Consider the following 19,235-nt stretch of genomic DNA (forward strand, 5'->3'; position numbering starts at 1 on the left):
CATGCATGAGGAATACGGAGGGGCCAGTAACCTTGAGGAAAACACAGATCCAGTTATTTACAACATTATTTCCATATTGTAGTTAATGTGTTTCCCACAAGGTTCCGATATATTAATTAGTTCTATGTTTTGGACCGAAAAATGTTAAATTAGAGAAGGAGAAAAACTCTGTATTTCTGGTAAAACGTAATTCATTCAATCTATTAAAAAGAAAAGATGGGCTCTGCTATATATTTATAGAGCTCCGACTAATTTACAAAAGAAACTAACCTTTCAAGAACCAATCTTGCTAACCTATCATACGTTTACACGTGTGTGCTGACATTTATTTCTAATTAAAAAACCTTGTAATTTAAGTTTTTAAACTTTGGAATTGATGAGGTTGAATACTAGTAGGCTTAGTTATGTTCATCCGACGTACGTAGGTGAGGTTATATATATGTATTAATAAATAAATTGGATTACCGTTTTTTCTTTTCTAGAAAGAGTATTAGCTAGCTAGCTAGGCTTGTGTTTGGGCATGTGTCAAGGTATCTATTCCTAACAGAGAGTATTCCTTGCGCCATTTTTCTGTGCCGATCGAAGGCCCGAAATTGGCTAGCAGTACACAATTATAATTAACTACATGAATTAATTTTCTTTTTGTTTTAAAGAAAATCCACTTTGAATGTGATTAACTTGCATGCCAGCCAATATACTAATTATTTTCCTTCCTTTCTTTCAAGCATTAAATTTTGGGCCATATATATATATATATATATATATATACAAGAAGACTAGCAGAGTTATAATTCAAAAAAAAAAAAGATGAGTCAAGTTGTGCTTGTAACGATTGCCGCCGCAATTGGGAATCTGTTGCAAGGATGGGATAATTCAACCATTGCAGGTATATTTTTCTTCATTTACCTTTCATATCCGTCGCAAACCAGAAATGCATGATCTTTTACTCATAAATCGAATTCCATCTCTATGATCGCATTGTGCAAGATTTTATATTTTATATTTTTGAATCCGGGACGTCATTCATTCTGTTTCGTTCGTTATAACCTAATCTTTACTTTATATAAGAGGTCTTAAAAACCATGATTCAATGGATTAGTAGAGAGAAAAGAGCATGATTCATGAATGGATGAGAATAGAGGCCAGGGATGCACATTTCGTTGAACGTACGTGTCAAATGTTGATCATAATCTACTGCATGCAGGGGCTATTCTTTACATAAAGAAGGAATTTAATTTGGAGTCCGAACCCACAATGGAAGGCCTAGTTTTAGCAATGTCAATCATCGGGGGAACAATCATTACAACATTTGCGGGACCGGTGTCAGATTTGTTTGGACGACGACCTATGCTGATAATCTCATCAGTTCTATATTTTATCAGTGGTCTGGTAATGCTGTGGGCTCCCAATGTCTACGTTCTTCTTTTGGCAAGGCTCTTAGATGGTTTCGGAATTGGCCTTGCTGTCACTCTTGTTCCCATTTACATATCTGAGACAGCCCCTCCTGAAATCAGGGGACAATTGAATACAGTTCCTCAGTTCGCTGGTTCTGGGGGAATGTTCTTTTCATACTGCTTGGTGTTTGGAATGTCCCTGATGGACTCGCCAAGTTGGAGATTGATGCTTGGTATTCTTTCTATTCCCTCCCTGGTTTATCTGGCTTTAACACTAATCTACCTGCCTGAGTCTCCACGCTGGCTTGTCAGTAAAGGGCGGATGACTGAGGCTGAACAGGTTTTGCAAAGACTACGTGGCAGGGATGATGTCACAGGTAATTTGGAGCTACTTCTCTGTTTGTGTGTGTATGCATGTGTGTGTGTAAGATTCTAGAGAAAAGGAAGAAGAAAGCATAGAGAGCGTGAAGCATGAAGTTTCTGGAAAGTGTACTATATATTCTCTGCCACTATGCATGATACAAGGGCTCTGATATATACACCTTTTGCTAACAAACTAACTGAATTCTATAGCAGAAATAGAAGGCACTAATAATGGAAATATGTACAAATAATAAAAGAAAGAATAATAAAAAATATAAGAGAAAATCGAAAGAGAAGTGATCAGCCTTTTCCAGACTTTAAGGCTTCTGCAAAACGACTTGTTGTGGATGAGTGACGACCTATAGCTTGATGTTCATACTCAGTGTGCAATAGCCCCCCACAAGATGGAGAATAGAGATTTGTTATTCCCATCTTGGATAAGTGTTTTTGGAGAAGGAAAGAAGGCAATGCTTTTGTAAAAATGTCGGCTAGCTGACATTGAGATGCAACATGGGCTGTGGTGATTCTTCATTCTTGAATTTTGTCTCGGATTAGGTGGCAATCCAATTCGATATGCTTAGTCCGTTCATGGTAAGCTGGATTGGCAGCGATGTGGAGGGCTACTTGGTTGTCACAGTAGAGCAGTGCAGCTTGTGAATGAGTGACCCTGAGATCAGTGAGTTAGTATCTCAACCAAGTGAGTTCAGAACACGTGGGGGCCATGGAACAATACTCGACTTCAGCTGAGGAATGAGATACTACAGATTGCTTTTTTTGTTTTCCAAGAAACAAGTGAGTCACCAAGAAGAATGCAATAGTCGGTAATAGAGCGACAGGTATCAGGGCATGAGGCCCAATCCGAGTCACAATAAGCTTTGAGCTGAAGCTGGGATGTAGAAGACAGCAAAATACCTTGTCCAGGAGATGCCTTAATGTATCTAAGAACTTTGTGAGCAGTGGCTAAGTGGGTATTGGTTAGATTGTCCATAAACTAACTTAACAGCTGGACAGCATAGCATAAATCAGGTCGAGTGATTGTTAAATACAAAAAAGGTCCAATAAGCCTACGATAAGAGCTTGGATCTGAAATAGGTTCACCAGAGGCCTTTCTTAACTTGAGGTTCTGATCAATAGGCAGTTTGACGGGCTTGCTGCCAAGTGTTCCCGAGTCAGCCAAAATATCCAATGCATACTTACGTTGGCATAAGTGAATCCCTTTGGAAGATCTAGCAACTACCAAACCAAGAAAATAACGTAAAGAGCCAATGTCATTTATCTTAAATTGGATGTGAAGGAAAGATTTAAGGGCTGCAATGGAAGTGGGACAATTTCCAGCCACAATTATATCGTCTACGTAAACTAGTAGAGCAGTGAATGAAGTGCCATCAAGCTTGCTAAAGAGACTATAATCAGCTTTAGATTGCTGAAAACCAAATGCAACAAGAGAGGAGGAAAATTTGGAATACCATTGTCTTGAGGCTTGCTTAAGGCCATAAAAAGCAACTTGCATACTTGATGAGGTCCTCCTTTGTTATATCCGGAGGGTTTGTGCATGTAAATATCTTCTTCTAAATCTCCATGGAGAAAAGCGTTGTTAACGTCAAATTGATGGAGAGACCAACCTTGTATTGCTGCCACCAAGAGTAAAACTCTTACTGTCACAAGTTTGGCAACTGGAGAAAAGGTCTCCGTGTAGTCTATCCCTTCTTGTTGTGTAAATTCCTTGGCAACAAGCCGAGCTTTCAACTTTCAATGGACCCATCAGCATTGAACTTGGTCTTATACACATATTTGCAGTCGATAGCATCATTTCCAAGAGGCATGTCTGTGATGATCCAAGTATGGTTATGTTCTAAAGCCTGCAACTCAGTATTCATGGCTTGACACCAGCCAGGGTGTTTCACAGCTTGCTTATATGTTTGGGGCTTAGAGTCATTGGAAATAGAAGTAGAAAAAGCATGAAAAGAAGATGAAAATTTATGGTAAGAGAGAAAGTTTGATAGGAAACATAGATTACCAGCAACTATAGAGGAAACCTTGGATAGCAAGTGAGTTGAAGGTGGAAGTGAGGCCTGTTCACAGTGAAAATCTTGCAAGTACTAAGGAGCTCTCCTTAGTCTAGTTGACCTGTGAATTGGTGGATCAATTGAAGGACCTGAAATGGGGTCGGTGGTATTAGAAGTATGAGAAGAAGAAGGAGAGGAAGTAGTGGGCAGAAGAGGTGTTGTATGTTCTGGAATAGTAGTGGGATTAGATGAAGAATTTGAGGTGGGAAAGTCAAGAAAGTCAGGCAATGGTTGAGTGAAAACAAAATTAGGAGTGGAAGATGTAATGGATGGAGGAGGTGACAGAGTGAAAATGAAAAATTGATTCATGGAATACCACATCCCGAGAAATGAATATGGTTTTTGTTTCAATGTCAAGAAGTTTATATCATTTAATACCAAAGGGGTATCCAAGAAAAGTGCACATGTGACCACGGGGATCAAAGTTTTTCTACCATGGGAAAGTATAGAAGCAAAACAAAAAGAACCAAAAATTCTTAGGTGAGCATAGGTGGGTGGGGTGTGGAAAAGAAGTTCAAAAGGGGTTTTGTTCTTAAGAAGTGGGCTAGGGGTTCTATTAATCAGATAGGTTGCTGTCAAAACACAATCATTCCAATACTCAAGTGGGAGACCATATTGAAGTTTCAAAGCACGAACCACATTAAGCAAGTGTTGGTGATTTCTCTCAACAATTCCATTTTGTTGAGAGGTAGCAACACAAGTGGTTTGATGTATGATGCCTTTGTTATTAAGAAATTCTGTCATTAGGAACTCACTCCCATTGTCACTTCTTAATATTTTGATTTTAAGTTCAAACTGGGTCTCAACTAGATTGTAAAAGACTTCGATGGTTTTTCTGGTTTCTGATTTTGTTTTAAGTAGGTATAATCATGTGCTTCTAGTGAAGTCATCAACAATGGTGGAAAACATTTTGAACCATCATAGGTAGGGACTAAACAAGGTCCCCACAGATCACAATGCACTATCTCAAAAGGTCTTGAAGTTCTATGTGTGCTATGAGAAAAAGGAAGTCGATGAAACTTAGCTAATGGACAAATGCAACAAGGATTTTCATTAGAAGTGGCATTGTTCTTTACAATAGGATCTGAAATTAAATTCAAAACAGGAAATGAAAGATGACCTAGGTGATAGTGCCATAGGTCAGTGACATTAATAGAACTCATAACAGAAGCTGAAATATAAGACTTTGCATTGGAAAGGTGTGAAAAAGTTGTGACTAGAGTTGAAGGAGAGACAACAGTTCTTAGCAAGTAGTAAAGACCATTCCTCACTTCACCCTTCCCAATCGTTGTCCAAGATAAAAGGTCGTGGATTAAACAAAAATTAGAGAACAAAACTAAACAACATGTGAGAGTGGCAGCCAACTTCTTGGTTGAAATGAGATTAAAATGAAAAGAGGGCACGCATAAAACTTCTGTGAGACAGATTGATGGTGTGAGCTGGACAGTACCAGTGTGAGTGACGGGGACTTCAGTCCCATTTGGAAATTTGACAGAATAAGAGACACGTGCAGTGGTATTTGTGAGCAAGGAGGTGCAGCAGACCATATGGTCTGTTGCACCAGTATCTAAAATCCAAGGGATATCTCTAGAGTGAGAGGTTTTATGTGTGAAAGTGGATAAGCAAAAAAGAAATACCAGAAAGTTGTGAAGTGGAAGGGGTTGAAGATTGGACTGAATCTGATTAGCAAAGGGCTGAGCAACAGTGGGAGACTCCCTTGGCTGAAGTAAGCCATCAATTGATGGTACTGAGACTTAGTTAAACCTACTCGACCATCACTGAGTTCCTCAAGGTCAGTAGCAGGAGATGAAGTGGTCTGAGTTGCAAAAACAGCAGAACTTGGAGACTTATTGAAGAATTTGTGGCCTGGTGGGTAACCAATCAACTTCTAACATTTGTGCATTGTGTGCCCAGATAGATGACAATGGGAACACTCAGGGCCCTCGGCATTACACCAGCTTTAAAGCAATTTTCAAATGAATGCCCAGTAATTTTGCAATGAGTGCAGTAAGTTCTCTCTTTCTTTCGGTATGGTTTTGGTGAGTGTTTAGAAATGGGCTAAAAGGGTTTTGTGAGGGCAAATGCCATGGAGTCAGGGGAAGGGGTAGAAGTAGGGATGAGTTGGTGGTGTTGTTCTTGCTATTGGATAAGGGAAAACACCTTGGTGACCGAGGGTAGGGGATCTAAAAGCATAATCTGATCCCGAACAGGGGAATATGTATCATTCAAGCCCATAAGAAATTGAAAGACACAGTCACGTTGAGAACGATCAAGAAGGGTTTTTAGAGAACCACAATTACAAACTGGGATTGGATCATAAATTGACAGTTCATCCCAAAGAGTTTTTAGTTTGCCATAATAAAGACTTATAGAAGCGTGCTCTTGGAGAAGGTTAGCTAGGGTCTTCTTGAGTTGGTAAATGCGAGGGCTGTTTTGTTGGAAAAATCGATCCTGAGGATCAAGCCAGATATCGCGAGCATCATCAACAAACACCACACTGGACTTGATACAAGGACTGATGGAGTTTTGAAGCCATGAGACCACCATGTCATTGCAGCGTTCCCAGAGGTCAAGAAGAGGATCCTTTGGGTTAGTAGGTTGAGGAATGGTGCTTGTGATGAAGCCCAACTTGTTCTTAGCACGAAGTGAGTGTCGCATATAACACGACTAGGTAGCATAATTATCGGAAGTAAGCAGATTAGTGACCAAAATCCCAGCAAGATTGTCTCCATTATCTAAACGAAAGGGGTTACTGGGGTCATTGATATTTAGGTATCGGGTCATATTGGTTGCACAAAAGGTGTTTGTATCAAGGTTTGTGTGAACCGAATGGTTTAAGGAAGAATCGATAGAACTTTCCAGTGGATCCACCATGATTAGTTGCTCTTTGGCTCTCTAATACCATGTTAGATTCCAGAGAAAAGGAAGAAGAAAGCATAGAGAGCGTGAAGCATGAAGTTTCTGGAAAGTGTACTGTATATTCTCTGCCACTATGCACGATACAAGGGCTCTGATATATACACCTTTTGCTAGCAAACTAACTAAATTCTATACCAGAAATAGAAGGCACTAATAATGGAAATATGTACAAATAATAAAAGAAAGAATAATAAAAAATATAAGGGAAAACCGAAAGAGAAGTGATCAGCCTTTTCCAGACTATAAGGCTTTTGCAAAACGACTTGTTGTTGTGGATGAGTGACGACCTGTAGCTTGATGTTCATACTCAGTGTGTAATAGTGTGTGTGTGTGTGGGGGGGTGTATAAGCTATGTTCTTCTTTGATTCGCCGATATCTCTTTATTTTTCATCATTTAATTTAAAAGAAAATTAAAAAAAAAAAATATCCCTAGCTTAGTGCATGTTATAATTGGGATATTGCTTATTAATACTAATTCGGGTCTAGTTTGATCTGCAGGCGAATTGGCTTTGCTGGTTGAGGGTCTTGGCGTCATGGCTGCAACATCCATAGAAGAGTACATAATTGAGCCAACAGATGAGCAAATTGATACTCAGGAAACAGCAGCCGGGAAAGATCAAATTATCGATGAGGGTCTCTCATGTGTTGCTAAACCTATTACTAGGCACAGTTCTCTTGGCATGGTGTCCCGTCATGGAAGCTTGGCCAATCAAAGCATCCCTCTTATGGATCCTCTTGTGCCTCTCTTTAATAGTGTCCATGAGAAGCTCCCTAACTCGGGAAGCATGCACTTTTCAAACACAGGCAACATATTCAACTTGGGAGAACATCATGGTAAAACTGATCAATGTTGGGATGAGGAGAGTCACATGGATGAAGGCTACACATCTGATGCTGCCTTGATCAATTCTGATGATGATTTGCAAAGCCCATTACTCTCACGTCAAATGACTGGTATGGATAAAGACATGGCGCCTTCTACATCCCATGGCAGCCACTTAAGTGTAGGACGTAATGGTAGCCACGTGCTAGGAAATGAAGCGGTCAGTCATGCAGATATTGGTGGCGGTTGGCAATTGGTGTGGAAATGGTCTGAGAAAGTGGGTGAAGATGGGAAAAGGGAAGGAGGATTTCAAAGAATCTATTTGAACCAAGAGGCTGCCCTTGGATCTCGGCATGGGTCCCTCCTTTCTGTTCCTGCTGGTGCAATGCCTGAAGATGGGGAACTTTTGCAGGCTGCTACTTTCGTTAGCCAGCCAGCTCTTTGTTTAAAGGCTTTGATGAGTCGGCATTCAATTGGACCAGCAACAGTTTACCCATCGGAGACTGTTGCTAATGGGCAAACTTGGCGTCATCTTCTCGAACCAGGAGTTAAGCGTGCATTGTGTGTTGGGCTGGGACTTCAGATTCTTCAGCAGGTAAAAAATAATTTACTACATCTTGTAGTGTTAATTCGATTTCGTTATCTAATTTGCTGGAATTTATTATTCTATGATAACTTGACCTATATAATCAAAATGTGAGATGTTCCTCAACCAGTAAATTATACCAACCTTCAAGGAATTGAAAAAGCTTAATCGGGACAACCTAATTCACAAAATGTTATTCCTTCGAACACCAACAAATTAAATGTTACATTGTTTTTCTAGTTTTAGCCAGAAATCAACAAAATACTTTGTAGTATCTGTTAACATCATGTTTCGCACACCTGGACCTAGGTCCAGCAACCCAGACCTGGGACCTCCGTATCTGCACACAAGAGAAAATAAGGGTGGCTCGATGGGGTCTGAGAAGCCTTCGATATTTAAGTCAATTAATCTCTTCAGTAATTTGCTTGTGGGTGTAAGAGTTCAAAGAGAGAGACATTTGTACCTGAAGAGTGACTTTTATACGAGGTTTTGGGGGGACACCCCGTACTCTATGTCAGGATGTTTGTGTCACCTCCCACTGCAGTCAATCAGGATCTTTTAAAGCGGCATGGAGCTTGAGATGGCATTATTAATGCGGCGTGGCTCCCCTAGTGGCATCTTGCTGGAAGATGATCGGCGTTGTGTTCCCCCATACCCCCAGTCAAGGAATCAAGGGTTGTCCGCATTTCCCACACGTCAGTTGGTACAGGTCTTCAAGTACTAGGTGTTGCAAAGGACGTTAGGGGCAGCGAGTCCCATCTGCCCTTATCAATTAGTCTTCCCATGCTAGGCTTGCCTCCCGGGTTGGTGTGGGTCTGAAAGTGAGGCTTGGGCCAAGTCGGGCCCCTTGTTGTCCTATATGGACTTGGCCCACGGCTGTAAAGCCCCAATCCTGGGTGGGTCGGAAAGTTACTTCTTGTCACATAAAATCATATATCACCATATAAATATAAACTCAAAATTCTCAATTACACATAAATCTCAATATCTTAAACCAACGATTCGAAAATAATTAACTAATAACACCACAAAGTCTTAATATAAATGTCCAAGTCACAACATACCACGTCATTAGAACACGACAAATTAATTGAATAACATTCTCCAATAACCATAACATCCTTTTGTACTTAATCACTCAACCTAATCTTGATCATCAACTGAACATTTAAATCATCTGAAAAATATTGTGGAGATAAGGAGTGAGTTATCAACAACTCAGTAAGTAGAGAACATATGCTAGTAAGTAAACATGAGCCTTTTTTAGAAAGTTCAGAATGCAAAAACAAAACATTTCAGTTTGAATAACCAGATCTCAAAATGTGTTATCAGAAAATCAGAACGACATTTCAACTATTCATATTAAAAAAAATAAATTGTTCATATTCAAAGACCCTTCGCTATAACATGATTGAATATTTTCATCTTATTATGTCATTTCATATCGTATCGTATCGTATCACCATATCATATCATATATCATGTTTAACCCTATGGTAGGGTTGTGCTATTCCCAGTAGCCAAACCTAACAGTATCAGAATGTGAATATTTCCTTTATTCATTCTCGGAGCCCTGAGTATGCGCACAGGAAAGAACACGCAGAAAAACTACTTTATTTCCAAAATAGGTGCACTCATATCAGAGATGTTGGTACCAACCAAAAAAGGAATCAGATACAGAATCAGAAAGTCATACCAAAGAATTTTTAGATGCAAATCATATTAAACAGAGTTCTGAACATATTCCTATAATTTTCACATTATCAAAAACAGATTCAAACATTTTCATATAACATGTACAAAATTCCCAGATTTCATATTCATTCTTTTACACAATTTTGAAAGAGCACGTCAAAATATTACTCATGTCTACACCAGTCATGTCAGAAAGCATTTTCTCTTTTATACATATTTTATGAGTAATGCAGAATACATAACTGAGCTTATGTTCACATTTCTTTTCAAAACATATCATGCACAATTTCATAAATCAACATTAATTCATTTCTTTTTATGCAAAGTATAGTATAGGAACTCCACTTACCTGAACCTTTAAATTTCTTTGAATTTTCTCACAACAGTGCCATGAAGTATCAAACATTACTTATAAAATAGTTACGCAACTTCAATAAATTTTCAATTGAACACGTACTTCATAATTAAAACCCAAGATGTTGAAAATCTATATTTTCCTAATGGCTAAAATCCTCGAAACCCTAAAATATCCTCACTCTATAAATAATTGATTCCCACGTAATTTCTCCAACCAGTTACCCATTAAATCCTAATATCATATTAATCTCATAATTTGACCTTATAATATTTTTCATTCAAATTTGTGCCCTTTGACCCTCTAAAAATATCCATATTTAAATATTCACCCGTGGCCTATAAACATGTGAAGAGTTCATAAAAACCAAAATGTGCAGTGGTGGTACAACCAAAGGATGAACATGTGACTTCTACTTGATGTGTGTGGCCAGCCTGTAATCACTTAATATTTTGTGCTAGACCCGAAATCAAAAAATAGAGAGAGGACTATGTGAGAGGAAGGTGAGGTGGTGCGAGAAAGAAAATATGAGAGAGAGAAAACGTTGAGAGAGAAAGACTAACGTGAGAGAGAGAGAGAGAGAGAGAGAGAGAGAAAGTGAGTTACGAATTGCAACCGAGTGAGGTGGAGGGTGGAGCATAAGCAGTGTTCTTCCAGCAAGAAAACACTGTGAGTGGTGGCCTGTGGACTTGGGTGTCGTGGCTGGCAAGGCTTGGCATCGGACGGAGGACTCTATGCCACGTGATCACCGACGTAGTTGTGGTGTAACTAGCGGCTAACGGCCAAGTGGGCATTGACAACGGTGAAATCTCGGCAGTGTCGTGTGGCTATTTCTGGAGGTGGAGAAATGGAGAAGGGTGGCAGTTGCTTTATGGCTTGCAGTGGGAACAAAAGCTTTGTTTTGGGTGTGCTAAAATAGTGGTGTTAATTCATGGGTTTATGGTAGTGCATTAGGCTACAGTGGTGCTGCAGTTTGGTGGTCATGGTCAAGCGGGCAAAAGGCTGGCGGTTGCATGCAAAGGAAGTGGTGGCAATGGCGTTGTCCTTTTGGTCTGGGACTGTGGGCTTTGGGGGCAAGGGATTGGTTACTGGTGTAGACTAAAGGAGCTTGGCAGCGGTGTGGAGCTTGGCAATGAAGAGAAATAGCAAAGCGAGGACAATTCATTTTTTGAAATGCCTCAATGGTCGTGAACTATTTCAGTGTAGTATTACAAAGTATATTTTCACCATGTTTAGCACTCAGTGCTTGTACAGTATTTATAGACAGAGGAAAAATACATCCAATCATTTTACAGAATATTTCTAGATGCTTCTATAGTCTTCTTCCGTAGCATTATGAGGTGGCCTCACATGATTTTGCCTTTCTATTGTGAGGCATTCTGTTGGGCATTCTATTGTGGTATGTTGATAGCAGGTGAGTGTTGTGAGCTGGTGTGCAAGGGTGCATAATAGTCAGTTGTGCTAACATCTCCCCGCAATGCAAGTGGCACCTCCATGATGGTGAGGCTCGATCGTAAAAGAGAGAAGCAAGCTGAGGAGAGCGGCTTCGTAAGGATATCTGCAATTTGGTCTTTGCTTTGGAGAAACTTGACAGCAAGTGATTTGGCAGCAACGTGATCACGGACAAAATGATAGTCCAAATAAACATGTTTAATTCGTGAGTGCATAACAGGATTAACAGATAATTAAGTAGCACCAAGATTATCACAAAATAAAGTGGGAATATCAGTACTAACAATTCCTAATTCAGTTAATAAAGATTGTAACCAAAGTATTTTGCAAGCCGTGTTTGCCATAGACTTGTATTCGGCCTCAGTTGAGGACCTTGCAATAGTAGGTTGTTTCTTTGAACCCCAAGAGATTAAATGTGAACCAAAATAGATGCAAAAGCCCTAATAGATTTACGACCATCGGGGCAACCAGCCCAATTAGAATCCGAAACGGTAGTTATTCTAAACGAAGAAATAGGATATAGGTACAGGCCGAAGGAAGAGGTGAGATGAAAATAGTAGAGAATGCATTTAACGGCTTGCCAGCGAGTGAGACCAAGAAAATGCATGTATTGACATACTCTATTAACTGCAAAAGAGATGTCGGGTCTAGTAAAAGAAAGATATTGCAGGCTTCTAACTACAGTTCGATAAATTTATGGATCCTCAAATGAGGGTCTATCAACATCAGTTAGTTTAGTGGAAGAAGCCATTGGAGTAGTCACTGTTTTGGACTAGTGCATATTAGTGCGGTGAATGAAATTAGAAACATAGCGATGCTAGGAGAGGAATAAACCAGAAGAATTTCGACAAACTTGAAACCAAGAAAATAACGTAGCATGCCAAGATCTTTAATAGGAAATGATTGACGCAAAGCAAGAATAAAATCATTGATCAGAGAAGAATTATAAGCGGTAACAAGAATATCATCTATATAGACTAATACATAAATGGAGACAAATGCATTGGAAAGAATGAACAGAGAAAAATCGGATGTGGAAGCATGAAATCCTAAATCTAACAAATGAGAACTCAACTTAGCAAACCAAACCCTAGGGGCTTGTTTCAAACCATATATTGATTTTCGAAGCTTACAAATAAATTGAGGATAGTCATGATTTACAAACCCAGTCGGTTGATGCATGAAAACATCCTCCTCCAGATCCCTATGCAAGAACACGTTCTGTACATCCAATTGATGAAGAGGCCATTTCGGAGTTACTGCAAGAGAAAGAATTAAACGAATTATGACAGGCTTAACTACTGGACTAAATGTCTCAGAATAATCGAATCTGACTTCCTGGTGGAACCCTTTAGCAACAAGTCAGGCTTTTTGACTCTCTAGGGTTCTATCAGCATGTCTTTTGGTTTTAAGAACCCACTTAGAACCAAGAATGCTGAGATTGGAAGAGGGAGGAACTAAATCCCAGGTGTGATTTCATAAGAGGGCTTCGAATTCAGTGGCCATGGCGTCATGCCAAGCCGAATATTGGGAAGCCACCGTAGAAGATGTTGGTTCCTCAGGGATAAAGGTCGATTCAATGAGAGAGGCAGAGGGTTTAGGAAGAGGCCAAAGTAAGGTACTATCCGTGTGGTTAAGAGGACGTGAATGGTGAGTCTTTGATCGTGTAAGCATCAGATGTGAGGTAGAGGTAGTTTGTGAAGGAGGTATGGTAGGGTTTGGTGAGAACGGCGCAGGAGATAAGGATGGAGAGGAAACACTCGATAGATTGGTGTCGGTTAGGGTTGGAGAAGATGGACTATCATGGGCTGAAGGATTGGTATAAGATTGGGCCGAAGATGAGATAGGAGAGTGGGCTGGAGGGGGATGATGACTAACAAGTGAGGAGCAAGAGGTTATGGAAGAGGGAAGAGCACTAGGATTAGGAGAAATGGGCCGAAGAGGTAAATTGAATAAAGGGAGTTGTAGGCGGCTGGGCTGAGATGAAGCATTAGATGTGTTTAAGGGAGAAATAGAATTAAAAAAAGGAAATCGATTTTCATCAAAACGGGCGTCCAGTGAGACATAAATTCGACTTGTAGGAATGTGTAAACAATTATAGCCCTCATGATTTAAACTATATCCAATAAAAACACAAAGTTGGGAACGCATGTCCATTTTATAACGATTGAAAGGGCGAAGATTGGGCCAACAAGCACACCGAAAAGCTTGTAAAAATTTATAATCAGGTTGTTGGTTGAGTAAAGTTTGAAAGGGGAAAATATTTTTTAAAATTGGAGTAGGCATCCTATTTATTAGAAAGGTAGCCGTTTGAAATGCCCCAGTCTAAAATTTGGATGGAGCCGATGATTGGGCTAGAAGGGATAGCCCAGTTTCTACAATATGACGGTGATGTCTCTCTACGCTTCCATTTTGAGCATGAGAATAAGGACAAGTAATGCGATGAGAAATGCCAAAATTGAGAAGAATAGAAGAAAGGGGGTGAAATTTTCCACCCCAATCTGTGTGTATGGCAATAATATTTTTAGAGAAAGTATTTTGCACAAATTTATTGAAAGCTAAGAAAATAGTAGACACTTCAGATTTAGCATGTAAAGGAAAACACCAAATATATTTAGTAAAATCATCAACAATGGAAAAGTAAAATTTAAAGCCACTGGAGGATAGCACAAGCGCTGGTCCCCAAACATCTAACAATAAAATTTGAAAACCATGAGATGATCTAGAAGGAGAGAGTGGGTGAGGAAAAGTGTGAGATTTTGCTTGAAGACAAGCATTACAAAGAGGAAAATGAGATAGAGAGGTGGTGGGTAGACTATTTTGGTGGATAGTAAAAGATGTGACATAGGGAGAAGGGTGGCCTACTCGGGAATGCCAAATTTGAGAAGTTGTTCTTTCACCAATGAGGGTCTGATGTTGTATGGTACCAGTACACCCGAAAATGAACTCATTATGTGATGGAAACACGTATAAGCCGTTCTTAACGGGACCCTAAAGAAGTACTTCCCAGGAATGCAAATCCTTCACAAGAAAACCAGAAGAATTAAATTCAAAGAAAACAGAATTATTAAGACAAAATTGTCTAACAGATAATAAATTTTTAGAAATCATGAATTAAATGACGGAGAAGAAGTTTGTCAATGGGTGTTGGAAGAAAGCCAGTGCCAGTGTTCTGTATGGGAAGAGAAGACCCATCACCAGTAGGACTTGATTAGGTCCAGCATATGGTGTTGATTCCAAATTTAAATTAGAGAAATCAGACGTGAAATGGTTTGTAGCGACAGAGTTAGGAAACCATAAATTGGAAGGCGATGGAGAGACAGGAACAAAGGTATAGTGAGCTGTAAGGGATGGAGGTGGGGATGGTTGATAATTGTGAGTAAAACGATGATAGCACTGAAAAGTTGAGTGACTAACCCGAGTACAAATTTGACAGGTGGGTTTACTGGAAGTGTGGGTGGAAAAGAAATTAGGGGGTCTCGAAGATGAGTTACAGGCACCACCTCGACCACGGCCATGACCTTGATTGGAGAAATTTGAATAGGGGCGAAAGTGAGTAGAGTTAGCCGAGAAAGACGCAGCAAATAGAGTGGTTTAGGTCTGATGAGCGAGATGCGATTCATGGTTTAGAAGGTAACTATAGACTTGAGATGAGGATAATGGTTCGAGTCTGGTGGTGATGGAGGATACAACAGATTCATAGCAGAGCTCAAACCAATTAAGAGATAAATGATGAACTCATGAGGAGAAAGAGGATGGCCAGTAGAGGAGAGGGACGAGGCTAACGCTTTGGCTTTATAGAAGTAAGTAGAAACTGTGTCTGAGCCTTTTTTTAGGGTAGCCAATTGATACCGTGTCTGCATAAGGTGGGCGGTAGATTGAGCAAAGTAAAGATTAGTGAGGGTAGACCAGATTTCGTGAGAAGTGGGGCAATCAACTATTTGGGAGAGAATATTGTCGGTGAGGGAAGAATAGAGGGCCGAAATGATCATCTGATCCTGTAGAAGCCAAGAGTTATGAGCTGGATTGGGTTTGTCATCGATGGTGGGAGAGGGAAGAGGAAATGAGCCATCGACGTAGCCATATAGTTGATGGCTTTTGAGGAAAGCAAGAAGTTGAGCTTTCCAAAGAGGAAAGTTTTCATGGGAAAGTTTAACAGGGAGAAGGTGGGCAGCGGTATTAGTGAGGGAAGGAGTTGGAGGTGGGGGAGGCATTGATAAATTGTAAATGGGCAGAGGTCCTATATAGCTCATGATACCATGAAGAGAAATAGCCAAGCACCATGAGGACAATTCATTTGTTGAAATGCCTCAATGGGTGTGAACTATTTTAGTGTAGTATTACAGAGTATATTTTCACCATGTCTAGCACTCAGTGCTTGTACAATATTTATAGACAGAAAAACAAATCCAATCATTTTACAGAATATTTCTAGATGCTTCTATAGTCTTCTTCCATAGCATTATGAGGTGGCCTCAAATGATTTTGCATTTCTGTTGTGAGGCGATCTATTGGGCATTTTGTTGTGGTATGTTGATAGCAAGTGAGTCCTGTGAGCTGGTATGCAAGGGTGCAGAATAGTCAATTGTGCTAACAAGCAGCATTGGAGGGTCGATGGCAACCCTAGCAGTTGCTTGGTTTTTCTTTTTTTCTACGTAAATGGGGCACTTACGTGGTTATACTTGCATGTATGTATATGTATATATATATATATATATATATATATATATATATATGTATAGGTAGTTGGAACCTAGAGGAGGAGAGGGGCAGAAACGTGCATGCAACATAGGTGGAAGTTCAGGATGTTGAGAAATTAGGCTTGGGCTTTTAGTAAAATTTCTTGGGCCACTACTAATTAGAAAATGCCCACTTGCTCTATAAATTATAAAATGGACATTAACTCATTTATTGAGTTCAAAATCATCCACTACATCCTAATAGGCCTTCAAATAAACTTTTTACTCTCGCGCCTAATTAAAATTCCAGTTAACTAAAGGTTATAGCGCGTGGGCTTATACAAGATCTTCCAATAATTTTAAATGATATTTCCAAAATATTTGCCCGTTAAACGTGACTTATACCCAAAAATTCATATTCTACAAAATAATTTTGGAGCTGTCGCCTATTCAAATTTCCTGAGCAATGCTGGGCCTGGGTGTTACATCGGGCCGGGAAGGAAATTCCCCTCCCAGTATATCTTCCCTTCCATGTGAATCCTTGCCAACTTCCACTTCCCATTCAGAAGTATGTTGTCGTTTTGTCGTTTTAGAGTACATAAGCGCAGTCCTACTTTTCCTTTGAAGTTCTTTTTCATAACAATTTTTCTTGAACCCTAGCTGTTAATTAGCACAATACCAAAACTTCTCGCGAATCATATGCATAAATAAGGTCGTGGACGAAGGATGAGGATCTAAGATGACCATGTGATCTAATTTGACTCAGCTCTTCGCTTAACAATTTTAGTACATGATGACGGCTGTACTAGTGCTTAACTTTTCCCAGAGTTGTAGATTAAAAGCACTTTTTTTTCTTAATTAAAGTGTGCATATTCTTATGTTCATTGTATTTCTATGATCTTTTTGCAACTCTATTTTTTTTTTTCCTTCATGATTCTTTCTTTTCTACATTGGATTATTTACAACATTTTTTTGTGCTGTCTTTGCAGATTTCTGGCATAAATGGGGTTCTGTACTATGGTCCTCAGATTCTAGAGAAAGCAGGTGTTTCAGTTCTTCTGTCAAATATGGGCATTAGTTCAGCCTCTGCATCTCTCCTCATTAGTGCTCTTACGACGTTTTTTATGCTTCCTTGCATAGCTCTTGCAATGAACCTAATGGATATCGCTGGTAGAAGGTAAGGCTCCCTTTTGTGAGAACCCTCGAGTTCATAGATATTTTTTTTTTTTTTTTAGAAATATGAACTTGGGTATCATAACATGCAAACATTCCTGAAGATGGCACTCGACATTATATTCTTGCAGGTCGCTGCTACTCTACACAATACCTATCCTAATATTGTCGCTCATTGCACTAGTGTTTAGCAGCGTAGTCAATATGGGGTCCGTTGTTAACGCAACAGTATCCACCATTGGCGTAGTGGTCTACACCTCCATCTTTGTCATGGCTTTTGGGGTAATTCCTAACATCCTTTGCTCAGAGATCTTTCCGACTCGTGTTCGTGGCCTCTGCATAGCTATCTGTGCCCTCGCGTATTGGATTGGAAATATCGTTGTCACTTACTCAACTCCTCTGTTGCTCACCTCCATAGGCCTTGCTGGTCTCTTTGGTATCTACGTTATTGGATGCATCATTTCATGGATATTTGTTTTCTTGAAGGTTCCTGAAACCAAGGGCATGCCTCTAGAAGTCATATGTGAGTTCTTTGCTGTGGGTGTAACGCAGGCTGCTGATAGTAAGGATAATTGACTTTAATTCTGCTGGAATTCGAGCTGGATGATTCATAAACCCCGCGGGGGGGTATTTGTATTGTAAAACACAAATCCGAAATGGGGTTCTTATTAGGAGAAAGAATATGATGAACTTTGCAACTAAACTGCATTTCTCTGTCCTTTAGTCTTTTTTTTTTCTTTTCTATTGTCCCCTTTCTTTAACTGTTTTATTTTTATTATTTATATATTCTGAGGTATTTGGAACTCGACTGAACATCTCTGTCCAATAGACCAAGGAACATTCAATTGGTTTCAGTCTGATAAAGTTTTAGGCAAAAAAACAACTTTCCTCTGCAGCAACTAAATGAACTAGATATGATGAACATTGCCCTTTTCTGATGCATACATTCTTTTCATTATGATATCTGATCCTCCATCGCCATGATGTTGTCATACAAATTGAACTAAAAGGATCGAAAACTAGTAATGATATGGACTTTTGGAAACCCAACTGCATAAAGCTAACACAGATTAAAGACTGGCTTACATTTCTTTTTCCACTCCTAACAATTAGAATCAGTCAGCCGACAGGAGAGGGAAGCCAATTGGTTTCATGGATTTTGTAGCAAGAGTATTTAGGAAACGCACATACAAAAGTTAAGGATGTATTAGATGACATCATTTGCACTTAAAATGAAGCAATTAACACTGCAATCAAATATAAGGCTTCTAGTGTGGCAGCTTGGGGAAGGGAACTATACTGAAAAAGTCTTTATAAATATTCCATCAATAGAGTTTTGCAAATCCAAAAGTGGCAGCTATTAAGCATTGGTATTGGTGTCTCCGTAAGCAAAATGCAAAATCACATGGTTTGGAGATTGCCTTTGCCATTCAAGAAAAACTCTCACATTATATTATGTATCTTTGAATCAAAATAATAATAAAATATTATTTTTTTATTATTAATTTATTTTTCTAAAATTAATTTGTTCTTATATATTGTACAATTAAAACCCATTACATAAGATCTACAAATATACACCGATTGTATGAACAGTAAACAGTAGATATGTAAATATATACAAAAAAAAGTAATAAAATAAAGAATGAAAGGTGAACAGTAGATCTGTAAATATCCAATGATACTTGTTTATAGTAGACTAAATATTTACATATGACTAATCCAAGGCA

General features: G+C 39.3%; 1 protein-coding gene across 1 annotated transcript; it reads left to right on the forward strand.

Annotated features, from left to right (window-relative positions):
* Window positions 1-800: 800 nt before the first annotated feature.
* On the forward strand, window positions 801-18,400 carry LOC108981490 (monosaccharide-sensing protein 2-like). The gene is made up of 5 exons (XM_018952680.2): window positions 801-886; window positions 1,205-1,771; window positions 7,241-8,160; window positions 17,322-17,509; window positions 17,637-18,400. Exons 1-5 carry the CDS (start codon window positions 808-810, stop codon window positions 18,079-18,081), a joined length of 2,199 nt encoding a protein of 732 aa, XP_018808225.2. The 5' UTR covers window positions 801-807; the 3' UTR covers window positions 18,082-18,400.
* The last annotated feature ends 835 nt before the right edge of the window (window positions 18,401-19,235 follow it).

This window comes from Juglans regia, chromosome 11 (assembly GCF_001411555.2).
Source record: "Juglans regia cultivar Chandler chromosome 11, Walnut 2.0, whole genome shotgun sequence".
Classification (NCBI taxonomy): domain Eukaryota; kingdom Viridiplantae; phylum Streptophyta; class Magnoliopsida; order Fagales; family Juglandaceae; genus Juglans; species Juglans regia.

Coding starts and splice junctions, on each gene's coding strand:
- LOC108981490 (XM_018952680.2), top strand. CDS start 808: ATGAGTCAAGTTGTGCTTGTAACGATTGCCGCCGCAATTGGGAATCTG. Junction 887..1,204: donor GGATAATTCAACCATTGCAG/GTATATTTTTCT, acceptor TACTGCATGCAG/GGGCTATTCTTTACATAAAG. Junction 17,510..17,636: donor ATGGATATCGCTGGTAGAAG/GTAAGGCTCCCT, acceptor ATATTCTTGCAG/GTCGCTGCTACTCTACACAA.